Source organism: Hyperoodon ampullatus (assembly GCF_949752795.1).
Source record: "Hyperoodon ampullatus genome assembly, chromosome: 19".
Taxonomy (NCBI): Eukaryota; Metazoa; Chordata; class Mammalia; order Artiodactyla; family Ziphiidae; genus Hyperoodon; species Hyperoodon ampullatus.
In genome coordinates, this window is record NC_136932.1 from 55,417,396 (window position 1) to 55,430,986 (window position 13,591).

General features: G+C 36.6%; 1 protein-coding gene across 1 annotated transcript in view; it reads left to right on the forward strand.

Moving 5' to 3' along the window:
• Window positions 1–282: 282 nt before the first annotated feature.
• The window catches only part of RNF43 (ring finger protein 43), a gene marked incomplete at its 5' end in the record, with an annotated part of 58,352 nt that continues 45,043 nt past the window's right edge, over window positions 283–13,591 (forward strand). The window contains one exon of the mRNA XM_079726316.1: window positions 283–537. Coding sequence (XP_079582442.1) covers window positions 283–537 — 255 coding nt within the window. The remainder of the gene's footprint in view (window positions 538–13,591) is intronic.

Below are 13,591 nucleotides of genomic sequence, written 5' to 3' on the forward strand. Positions count from 1 at the left end.
AGAGAAGCGGCGATATCTTTACTAATCATAGTGAAGATGGGAGAAAATGACATACCTGAAGCAGAAGTAGGCTGAAAATACCTTCTTCCCTACCAGGTCAGGAATACCACCTGTTCTTGGGAATATACTTTAGAGAAAGGAAGGACCAAAACTACGACTCGGCTTTCTGAAACTGAAGCATAAGTTTCTTTTCCTCCGTTTGTCTGGATCTAGGAACCTGTGTTTGGTATTAGCTAGTGCAAGCAGTATGTATGGCCGAAGTGCATTGCTGCAGCTGGTAGCATGAGTGGTGGCCACCAGCTACAGCTGGCTGCCCTCTGGCCCTGGCTGCTGATGGCTACCCTGCAGGCAGGCTTTGGACGCACAGGACTGGTACTGGCAGCAGCAGCAGCAGAGTCTGAAAGATCAGCTGAGCAGAAAGCTATTATCAGAGTGATCCCCTTGAAAATGGACCCCACAGGAAAACTGAATCTCACTTTGGAAGGTGTGTTTGCTGGTGTTGCTGAAATAACTCCAGCAGAAGGAAAATTAATGCAGGTAAGGATGACTTTATTATTTTTCACTTTCCATCTGTTTGGAATATGCCTTTCTTCTTTTGTCTGCCAAAACAAATTCCGTACAAGGGCTCTGCTGCTTAGCTTTCTGTGTTTCATCTTGTTAAGTATATACCTTATTGGCCTCCTAAAGCAAATCCTTATTTTATACTCGAGAAGAAACATATAAATCCTGTATTTTATAAGATCATCTGCTTATTTTTAACTCTCGTACTACACTGCATTACATAATAAGTCCTTTCTTTGCAAGTGATATATTCTGGACACTATTTTTTTATAGATGAAATATATGGGCTTGTATTTAATTAACTCAAGGATTGTACTTTACATCATGTTTAGATTTGAAGTGAGCACCGAGGAGGTTGATTTTAATGGTCAGTAGCACCCTGAAATTCTAGAATGTCCTTGGAGCAGATTTGATCAGTGTGTCACTTTTAAAATTCAGTCAAGCTTGAATGCTACGGCTGGCCTTATACCACGTGTGGCACCCTATTGCTAAGCCCAAAATGGAGAGGACCGGATTACAAAATGGACACAAGGTATAAACTTGCCTCCTGATCACTTTGGTCCTGTCTACACATAATTTTATTATTTTCAAAATTTTTAAATTTGACACCTGTTTTTTATTGACCCACAAAGTTTTTCAGACACAGTTTCTTAGGCTTTCAGGTTGTGGATTTCGCCTATAACTCATTCATAGCCTACTCTTTATGCGTTTAGTGTATGAACTGACTGAGGCCATGGCACTTCATAGATGACTTGCTCATTCCCCCTGGTGAAGATAGAGACTTGAGGGCTCTACGTTTTTCAGGTGGCATTCTAGTATCTTACTCTATGAAATTGTTGCTTATTGATTAAAATTCATTTTATAAAAGGACATTTCCTGCTGTAGCTCTTAGTCACCGGTGAAAAATGTTAAATATCATTCATCTCAGCATCTAAGCTCAGATTTTTATTTTGTAACATGAACAGAACCAACATATTGTATGAATTTAAATTTTTGTCCACTGAGACGAAAAAGATGAGAAAATTTAACAAATTATAGAACTCTCTTTGCCAAACATGGATTTTTACATATATGACTTAGTGGCTCTTCATGATCACTTCTTAGGCAATATTTTGAAGCTGGGATAAGTGAAGTGGAAGAAGAATTTGGTGAAAAGGAAGGCTCTGCTATTTAGAAAAATAAACAGGCAAAAAGAATATATCTGGAAAAAACAGTGTAAGGATTTTTGGATCAGAGTCTGTTCACTTAATTTGAACTTTAGGATAGAATTAGGAATATTTAAAAGTTGAAACCATAAATCATTTTGAATACAACAGTTGGAAAGGAAACTTCCATCCTGACCTTGCCTAGTTAATACCTTGAGGCATGAGGTATGTGCTCCATTGTAATTTTTTGCCCTAAGTAATTTTACTATAGAACCATATTCTGGAGGCTCTGAGGTCTTTGGGAACTGTACTAAGCTTTGTGTCTTATTAATGTCCTGTGGCAACATGTTCAATGGGTTAATTATATGCTGCATAAAATAGTGTCTTTTATTTTAAATGTTTTGTCTTCTATTATCATAAAGCTCCACATAAAGTTTCTGTGTATTCATAAAGGAAAAGGTATATAAGAGATACTAGCTGGCATTCTCTGCCATTTATTACCTTGTCAGTCTGTATCCTATCTTCTCTTATTTTGCCCTTTTTCTCACTCTGGTGAGTGTTGCTTAATCCTTTTTTTTTTTTTTTTTTTAACCTATTAACTTTGAATCTATCAGTGTACTTTAAGTATTGATTCTTTACTTTGTGAAGAGAGAATTTCATTGTATCTATTATTTAGCAAGGCCTTTCCAGGCTTTCCAATACATAGTTTGCATCATTGGCAATTTTCAGTCTTTCTTCACCTTTTCTCTCCATACCAGCCTCTTCTAGGTCATTAATAAATTTGTACACTAGCCTAGTATTAATCTCTGGAGACTTTCAGTATTGGTCCTGGTTTATTTTCTATTAATCAATTTTTAATCTACAGGAATTACTAAATTTTCTTAATAACCTCTTATGAGAGACTCTATTTAAAAAAAAAAACTTTTGGATGATATGCCTCAGTTCATTTTTATCCACTATTTGATTAACTCTTTCAAAGAAGTCTAGCATGTCAGGGACACATGGTTTACACTTCTAGAATCCATGCTGTTTGTTCCTTATCAGATTACACTGCAACACAGGTTTACTCAACTGTGGTTAACCAAGCCTTCCACTCAACTGAAGTTCTGTTTAAATGTCCTAGAGCTGTGCTTTGCTGCACTTTAGCTTTCTTGATGGATATCTGTCCCCTGGTGTCACAGATCTAAATGCAATCTTCTCTGTTGGCTTTGCAGAATTTTGGATAATTCTGTGTATCCTTCTACCTATGAATTATTCTAGTTGACTGTTAAGTTTGATTATCTTCAAAGATGCAGTCAGGTCTTTGTAAAATTGGGCATGCTATGCATTGGGAGATGTGAAGTTATGAGAACAGTGATTTAAAAAAATCATAATGACCTTGTTGTGGTTTCTGGAATTTCCAGAGAGTTTCAGAAAATCTGACATTTCTTTACATTTTGTTCAACTATTTCAGGGTATGTACTTTTTCATAAGGACCAAATTAACTGGACTTTCATTTGTATTACAATTTTAATTTTCCTTAGACAAAGAGAAACATCCCATGACAATGTGCCCCCAATTTGCTTAATAATAAAATAGGCCATAGAACTGTCTCTAAAATAATTTTGCTTGTCTCAGCTTCATCTGATGACTGTATATACAAGGCCAGGCCTTGGTGAATTTTTGTCCTGATTCTTATTCCTCACTCTTTGTACTTAGGTTTCTCTTTACCAACAGTTATATCCATTGTACAAGATATGTTCAGAGTCTTAAATTATGATATTCTCTTTAAAGTACTAGAAGAAAGTCAAAATAGAAGAGGAAATGTTGCTTTGGCTATATTCCTTTCATTTCTCAAGTCTTCTCTTTTCCATTTCAAAACTCCCCATCTTAGCCCTGACCAAATTATATTGCTTTCCTTTCTGTTTTGCCCAAGAGCTGCTTCTTTGCACTACCATATCATTTCAAATCCCTGTGCGGCTTTGCCATTGTCTTTAAAGTGTCTACTTCTTAGGTTTCCCCTACATTTGCCAAAATCCTGTCTCTCCCTCTCCTCTGATTTCTTTCTACTTTTTAAATCTTTGTTTCCCATTGAATTTTTATATTTAGAATAACCTTCCACCACTATTCTGCCTCAGTATTTCCCTAACTAGCCCTCAAAACTCCATGTCCAAAAAAATTTTTTTTGTAATTATGAGTAATGATGGATGTTAACTAAGCTTATTGTGGTGATCATTTCACTATATATATAGTATATATATATATATATATATATATATATATATATATCAAATCATGTTATACACCTAAAACTAATACAGTGTTATATGTCAATTATATCTCAATAAGAAAAAAAAGAGAGAATGTGGGAGACACACACAAAAAAATCCATGTCAAGGAAACTTTCAAGGGTCTCCTCATTACTTGGCAGTGACTGAGAAAGAGGACTAAATGATAGTGATTTTACTATTATTCTTACTATTTTGACTGTTCATTTGACTAATTCTTCTTCTCCTGGTTTATACCATTGTAGAAGGAAAATGAGCTGGAGCTTATGCATTGTCTCATTGTCCAGTTTTCTGGTTTGTTTACCTCTTATCAACATTTGTTTATATTATTTCTAAGTGATATTGTTGCTACCACTTCTAAGCATATCTAAGTGATAATGTTGCTACCATTTTACCACTGTAAAAATGATTACAGTCCTATTTTCTTTCTCAATTCTTGTTCTTTATTAATAAATATTACTTAGAGGGACAACTCAAATTAATCTTCCTTCTTCTCAAAGCAAAAGAGCAAGTGGATCTTTGTGTAGCGCAGGAGAGGTCACCGATTCTTTAACTATCACACTCTTCCTGCTCAGCTGGTTGTCCTGGATTTTCTTAGACTCCAGGTTAAAGTTATGATCAAGATTAGAATGTGCTGCCCTGAGGCTTCAGACCTACATTGGGAGCTGTGGTAGTGCAGCATTTGGCCAGTAGCAGTGAACACCTCCTGGACAAATTCCCCCTTGCACAATGTCTCTGCTTGCCCCTTCATTTTACCTATTAGTCAACACATAGTTATCCCATCTTTCCATTTTCACTTTATTTGTAGTCAGGGCCTGAAGTGAATTATTTGGGGAGGAAGAGAAAACTTTATAATTAAAGTGTTAGCCAAAGCCAGAGAGACAATGCTTTATAGCAAACTGTAGTTGACAAAGTGACTAAACTGTGACTAAAGGGACTTGACTTTTGGCTTTGACTCTGCCACTAAGTAGTTGGGTGATTTGGGACAAAATAGTTTTTTACCTTTCTGGGCTTTAGATGTCCCATCTGTAAAGCTGGCCTTGTGCTGTGCACTTCACATGTATTAACTCATTGAATCCTTGTAATACCTTCATGAGAGAAATACGGTACTTTTTTTTTTGAGATTAAGGCAGATGTTTTTTAATTGAAGTATAGTTAATGTACAATAAGTTACAGGTATACAATGTAGTGATTCACAATTTTTGAAGGTTATACTCCATTTATAGTTATTATAAAATATTGGCTATATTCCCTGTGCTGTACAATATATCCTTGCAGCTTATTTGATAATACATAGCAGTTTGTCCCTCTCAATCCCCCACCCCTATTCTGCCCCTCCCCCCTTCCCTCTCCCCACTGGTAGCCACTAGTTTGTTCTCTATATCTGTGAGTCTGCTGCTTTTTTTTTTTGTTATATTCACTAGTTGGTTGTATTTTTTAGATTCCACATATAAGTGATATCACACAGTAGAAATACAGTACTTTTATTTTTACATATTACAGGTAAAGAAACTGAGGCTCAAAGCTATTTGCTAAGGTCTAATAGTAGGGGGCATAGCTGGAACTTGAACCCCAGAGCTCATGTTTTTCTAACTCTAAAATTCTGTACAGGGACTTCCCTGGTGGTCCAGTGGTTAAGACTTCGCCTTCCAATGCAGTTGGTGTGGGTTTGATCCCTGGTCGGGGAGCTAAGATCCCACATACCTCATGGCCAAAAAAAACAAAACATAAAACAGAAGCAATATTGTAATAAATTCAATAAAGACTTTAAAAAAATAAAATTCTGTACATCTACGAATGCCAAAGATGAGCAAAACACCAGTGTAGGCTTTGTCTAAATGATGAATTTATTTCCAGAATAGAAAGGAATGAAACTGATGAGTACTATTCTCTGCAATTGATCCAAACTATATAATATCCTGCTAACTTCTAATAATCTCTGTATTTCTTCTGTTTCTCTCATTTGTGTTTCATTTACACATTTACAAAGATATTTACAAATCAGAATGTTTATTTACTTAGTATTTCCCTTTGAGTGGAACAACTTTCATTACCTTTCTTTTCATTTTATAACAGTCTGTGGTGAGTTATCTTATATGGGAACCTGAAATAATAAACTTTGAAATAGTATGCATCTAACTGTCATAGTATGCATCTAACTGTTAGAGTTCCTTGGAAGCAGAGATTTCAAAGATTTTGTGATTTTGCTTTGAGGCCAGCCTTTAAAAGAAGTATAGATATTCAAGGTGCAGTCAACTCTTGGTTACTTATGTTAATGGCAGTGCAGAAAATTCAGTTAATTTATAATTGACTTTGGAAAGTAGTCAGAAGTACTCCACCATCAGATGTAAATCCTCTGTGCACCCAAGCAATCTTAGGTGCTTGCCTTCTATGATCCCAGCTCAGAGCCTTCTTGATATGGCTTTTTTGTTAGAAGCATGGCACCCAGAAGAGAGAAGGAAGCTGCAGAATATTTTTAATGATAATTTTTCAAGTTAAGGAGGTATCTCATTTATATAAAAGTACCTATCAGACAAATTTGTATATATAATAGTTCCATACTTCATGTGGAAATCCAGCAAAATTGTTGTAAGTTCAAATTCATTAATCTCTGTGGTTAATAGGAGGTAATGAATGAGCTGTGCCCTTGGTTATTGCCCCTATCAGGCTGTTTAGTGTCCTTTGAGCTGATTCTAGGGGTATGCATTTCCTTGGTTTTTGTGGTAAACTGTGTGTGTGTGTGTGTGTGTGTGTGTGTGTGGTAATTTTCTTTATCTACAAATTAGCCATAGTTAGCTTTTTATACAGTTTTAAAGATATCCCTGGGGCTCAAGGTTTTGTTTTTGTTTTTAATAAAAAGGCTTTACATTTCATTCACTGGAAAGTGTTTATTGGAACTTTCGTGTGCTTTTTTTCCCTCCTTTTACTCCCTTCAAATTACTAAGTACAGTAGAGGGAAAAAGATGTTATAAATGAGCAATGTACGATTATAAATGTTCTGCCAGGAACCAGAATTGGTAGCAGGGTATTGTCAGAGAAGTGTGTGATGATGATGTTCCATCGAATTTAGGTAGCAGTTTTCTTCCAAGAAGCTTAAAATGATTCACAAATACTTGTAAACCAAATACAGGTGATACTTACTCCATTTTATAGAAAAGGAAACTTAATGGGAGAGAGAAAGCAGGTTAATTATCTTAGAAGAAAGTTGCATAGAGATGGACCCAGTGTGCTTTGCAGGAGATAGACTAGTAATCCACTTTTGAAGTTATCCAAGGATGTGGATTTCTCAGGGAAATCCTCAAAAGCTAAAATATTGTCAATGGCTGAGATACCCTCTATTTGGACCGATGTTGCTCAGGTTGACAATTCAGTTTAAAAGCTATTGGTGAAGCAGTTTGCCAACTTTATGTCTCAAAAAGCCTTCTGAGCTTCCTCTCTGTCCTGCATTAATTGTTCTTTTGAGAATTGTTAGAGAACAAACCAGGGTCTTTACGGTGACCTGTAAGGCCCTTCAGGATCTGGCCTGGCACCTGCACCTTTTACCTCCTCTCCCCTCACTCTGCTCCAGTCACCCTGACCTCCTTGTTGTCCTTCAGTTAGACCAAGACTATCACCACCTCAGGGCCTTTCCAGTTACTATTCTCACTTATACCCTGGGTATTTTCTTCTCTCGGTCTCAAATGTCAACCCCGTGTCAAATACACCTTCTCAGTGAGGCCTTCCTAGACCATCCAATTCCGAAGGACTCTTCCTAGGGCTCATATTCTCCTTCCCTGCTTTATTTTTCTTTATAAACTTACTGCCATGTGACATACTTTTGTAGTTGTCTGCCTCCCCTCAGTAGACTATGAGCTCTGTGAAAGCAGGGATTTTGTCTCTTTAGTTCAGAGCTTTTGGGGACTAGGGCTTTAGTATTACTTAGATAGTGCCTTTGACACAGTAGGTACTCAGTAAATATTTACAGAATGAATATGAGGAACATTATGGTGGTGCTGAGTGGCTGTGGTAGGTTGGACCTAACTCTAGGATGAAGCAGATTTATTTATATCTCATCACATTTTTTAAAGTATATTGTGAAGTCAGTTATTTTGAGTGCTTTGGGTTTGATAGAGCATGCTGTATTCCTTTATTTCTCTGACTTACTGACAGCATAGTGTCTCCTTGATTGTCATTTTCAAATTGTAAATATGGCTATAATCAGTATGTTTGAGGAGCTCCTTTACCCAGCACTTATTTAGTTTAATAACTAGCCCAACCCCTACTTTTTAGAAAATTCTAAAGATGTAGACGTAGAGAATGGACTTGAGGACACAGGGATGGGGAAGGGTAAGCTGGGATGAAGTGAGAGAGTGGCATGGACATATATACACTACCAGATGTAAAATAGATAGCTAGTGGGAAGCAGCCGTATAGCACAGGGACATCAGCTCGGTGCTTTGTGTCCACCTAGAGGGGTGGGATAGGGAGGGTGGGAGGGAGACGCAAGAGGGAGGGGATATGGGGATATATGTATACACGTATAGCTGATTCGCTTTGTTATATAGCAGAAGCTAACACACCATTGTAAAGCAATTATACTCCAATAAAGATGTTAAAAAACCAAACAAGAAAATTCTGATTTTCCAAGACAAATGGATTGGAGTACTGATTTAAAATCTGTGATTATAAGATATTAGCATGTATCCAAAGGACCTCACCTTCGTAGTCCTTAGGCCTGTGATTCCCAATCCTAATTTTGAGACACCCTAACACAGTGGTTTTCAGTCTTTTTTTTTTTCCATTCTTTTTTCTCCTAAACTGTTTGGTGGGGCAGGGGGGTCACTGGCCCCTTTGAGAATGTGCTGAACGTTATTGACCATATGTACTTAATGTACAATTTTGCATAAAATCTCAGTGAGTTGCGAGAATCTCTGAGACACATGTAGTAATCTAAGGACTCCAGATTAAGAGCTGTTATCCTAGAATAATCCCAATTATTTCAAGAAATGAAACCAAATTCTCAAAACTAATTTACCCTCAGTTTACTTAATTTAAAAAGTATTTGTGTACATTACTAGAAGTCAAACAGACAACAATATTACAGTGCAATTATAAGAAGGTTAGCCTGACCTAAGATGACCTTAGATATAAAAATTGGTATCTGACAAAGATCTGCTTATATATAGTGTAGTAAAGGGATTGTGCACTCCAAATATTAGGTGAAACTGCATCAACTCAAGAAATGCTTACAGCCCTTCATCATGGTGGTTTCACTGAAAGGCCCACAAGAATAAAAGATATTTTCCTAATTTGTTTTGACATAAGTAGAACAATTGTGGCTTTATGTGTTTATTTGGTTACTGAAGTCAGAGAACAGAGGCTGTAAAATGAGCAAACTTTGGTTACTTTCCATCAGTTTGTCTTCTGTCCTTTAGACTCCATTGCTTTTCCTAAGGTGTAGGAGTCCTTGGGCCCTTCAATTTCTATTTGCTATAATGGAAAACTTTGAATCTCTTTTAGAAAGTTTATTGTTTCTTGCTTGTTTGGTTTTAAATAACAGATAAGCTACTTTACATACTCTTATTTTTATCTGGGTTTTAAACATTACAGTTCATTTTGTTTTGTTTGATACTTTTTAATATATTAGAGTTTGTGTTTAAATTGCATATTCAAAAACACCAGAATAATCAAAGTGATTTAAATTAGGGTTTTTAAAATTGTAAACACAATGTATCACATTTTTCCTGGATAATAATTAGATTATTTAGATACTCTGATCCCTAAATCTAAAGCAGTGGTCCTTGTTCAAGATGGCAGCATAACTACCTACAAGACCCCTGTTCGTTTTTTAAAAATTTAGAGTACTTCTGTTATGATGGAAATCAACCATATACTACTGTAATTTTAAATAGCATATTCAGTTATCATGTACCTATCAATTTTGTGCATGCTATTGTATCAAAAGGGTACTATTGTGCGTATATAAATATATGACAATTGAGAAACACTGTTGCTATTGTTATTTCTGTAGAATAATTTGGATGAGACTGAAGGCTTTATGTTTTATGCCTACTGATCTGGCTATTTCCTAAAAAATGATTACAGATTTCCATTCTTTTTTCACCTAAACTATTGTCTACAGTCTTATGAATTATCCACTCTTAAAAAGAAATCTTTTACATGGTTCAGGTTTCATGTTCTTTCACTTTTATATCTTCTACTTAGAATCATATTGGTTATCTGACTTTAAGAATCTTGTGGCCAAGTTCTTTTTAATTTTGTGAAGGACTTTATTGGCCTTTTACTGGAATTAGGTCCTCTTCAGTTTTCCACACCTGGGGTAAAATACAGTTTTGGGTGGGAGGGCAGAGGCACAGGCTATTCCGTTTGTAAAATATAATCATCAAGTTTCCAGCTAGGAAAAACACCTAATCCAATCATTTCATTTTACAGATGAAGAAGTAAACCCAGAGAGATTAGTGGTTTGCCAGTCAAAGAACTGCCAATCTACTACCATATCTTACTGGCCAGCATTTTTAGCAAACCTTATTTATTTTAAACTTTTTTGGGTCATTGCAGGAAGATTAAAAAGAAGATGTTGGCAGAGATTTTCCCCCTGAACATTCCATTAAGAAGATATGGAGTGCCGTAGGGTCTCTTTCCTCTTTGATCCCTAGTCAACTAGAAGGCATACTTTAAAACAAAGGAACAAACAGAAAAATACCTTGCTGCAATTTAGCATTACTTTATATGGTGCATATGCATAAAGTAATTTACGCCATAGACTCACTGCACCAGGTGGCCTTTTGTCCTGGATTGTCTCCTCAAAGCAACAGAGGCTCTTTATAAAGTCTAGGCCAGGAAACTTACCGAGACTGGGGGTGCACTGGAGTCTCTCCATGTCTTATACTGTGGGTCTCCTACTGTGTACCAAACGCTGTGGCAGATCCTGTGGGAATACAGAGAACAGCACCCTAGCCTAGTCCAACTGAGGAGATATACCTTCAACAGCGGAAATCAGTATGTGGTGAATGCCAAGCAAGAAGTGCAGGCATAAATGCATTAGAGTGCCAATTTTCATTTTCTCAGGAGTCATTCAAATGACTGTGGTGATTCTGTCTCAAGATCCCCTATGACTGAAGAAAAAATAAACAAAAACCGTAAAATTTTAACCCAGGCAACTTCAAGGAGCATAAATCTAGAGGACAACTACAACCCAAACAGTCATACCTTCTAATTTTCACTTTTATCAGTTAAATATAGGTTATAATATTGCCTGTAAAAATATTCCTGTATGTATAATACTCATCAGTAGCATTTTCTGTAGAAGTCCAAATAACTAAACACCATGGCTTTCTTTTCAAATTGCAAACTGAGTTTCTAAAATATACGAGAAGTTTCTGTTAAGTTGTAGTAAAATTAAAACAGAAAATTTAGCTTTAAACAGAATTGAACACATTGGGAGTTCTGTTTGAATTGATAATCTAACTGGCTCGTTTTAATTCTTTGTAAACTGCATAAAGGAAGAAATAAACACTAAGTCTATGTAGAAGGTGAAAAGTATTTGAATATCATCTCTATTTAGAAAACTTATTTCAGTACCAAGATTTTTATTATTACTATTGACTTTAGTCATTATTATCTATTATTCCCATTCTCTTGGGTTGGTTATAGTATAATATGAGGGCTATAGAGACCAACTCAAGAAGAATATACCTGTCTGCTATGACAAAAACATTAGATTATTACCTGCTGTGAAGTTAGTAAACTGTATGGTGTACGTCATATATTTTTATTGTCATTGGACATTATTTGAAATTTAGTTTTCTCCCTTTGGATATATGAAAAGTCCATAGGTGCCTCATGACCATTTAAAAGGTAAAAGCAAGTCACTTAACCTTTCATCTGTTGGGGTAGGGTTGGTGGGGTAAGTAAATGATCTTTAAGTTCCTTTCCAGCTGTAGACATTTAGAGGTTATACTTATTTCAGAAATAGACTTGTTATACGAAAGGGACATGTAACTTGCTTATTTATTTCTTTTCCCTGAGATAAAATTGATTTGGTAGGTGGTACAAAAAATCTGACCAAATTCCTTAAAGTCACACAACAAATTAGTAGGAAAACTAAGCACCAGACTCAGTTGCACTTCTAGTCCTTTGGTCCTATACTATCTTTACATTCGGTTAACACACACAAAAGGGACTTTTTCTCTGGAGTTTTATATTTTAAAATATGTGTAGTAAATTGAGGACCCTTATTCTAAATCCTTCATTAAGGCTGACCCAGTGACCAAACCACACTGACTTCAATCACGAACCTACATCTAAGTGAATCTGAACCTTTGGAAAGGCTTGAAGAAGCCAGAGGTAACCTAGAGCTGTAGTAGTAGAAGGAGGATAATGAATCTGATCCTAAAATAATTTGTAAAGTTGAATTATTAGAAATAAGTTGAATAGTTACATTAGAAATAAGATTTCAGAAAAGCTGATAGGTGTTCATGTGTGGAGTTGAGGGTTGGCGCTTCAGTAAGTAAGCATCTGGAGGCATCTGGGAGGAGTGGAAATGGGGCCATCTGATTAGTAACTGTGCCTTGTTATTAAACCGTGACTTTCTGCATTGTGTATCCCCAGAGTTGGAAAACTTCCGCTGGCAAAAAAAAGAGAAGGGCTGCCGTGCTGTTGCTGAGGGCCATACAGTAGACACAAAAGCGCCTTCTTAGAGGCCTGCAGCAGAGGCAGCTTGTACAGGCAGGCCCATTCCTCTCAAAGACTGGGAATCAGATTCTTTCCCCAGGGGGTTTCCAACTAGTTTGCACTTCAGAAAAATCTTTTCTTTCTCCTGCTGTTCACGCCCTGCAAAGAATTTTCTTCCAACCAAAGAAATTGTTTTATAATCAAAGATCCTTGTCCTTAGTTGTTGGACATCAAAGAAAGTTTGGAGGAGACTGGGGGATTATGTGAGTGCCTAGAATTTATTTTGAATGCAAACTTGCAACATTAGCAAGTCCCCCAAAGAATATACTCATTTCAGAGCTGGGAGAGAGCCTAATATAACTAAGTCTCTATTTTTCCTTGGTTGCATATACCCCAGTAAGATACAAATGAGTTGAGCAGCTCTATCTGGACTTAACTCCTGTTATGTTTGGTTCTTGAGGTTCTTACCAAGGGAAGAGGTGCCCGTACTCCACCTACCCTTTTAAAACCTGATATTAGTGAACATCAAAATCTATTGAAACAAACGAAAAACCTCTTTTTTAACCTTCAATACTTCAGCTCTTGGGAATTTGGGGCTTCTCCCAGGGCAGTTGATAATATATAACCAACGTTGGGAGTCACATTCCCTGCGTTCCCTAATGTCTCCGAGGTGCTGTTGGTGTCATTTTCTCCCACAAAGGAAACCCTCAGCACCCTGAGGGCCTGAACTCAGGTCTTGGCAGGTAAATGAAGGAGGAACTTACTTCTGGGTTTAAACTGCTTGGTTGAGTCAGGCGTAAAACACAACCATGTTAAGTACCAGCTTCATAGTCTCATCTCTGGGCCCTGAATAGGAAGAATTTATCAGTTAGGGAGAATTAAGACTGTGACTTTAAAAAATTATTTTCTGGGTAAGAAGAATGATTCACTTGATATTTTGGTTCT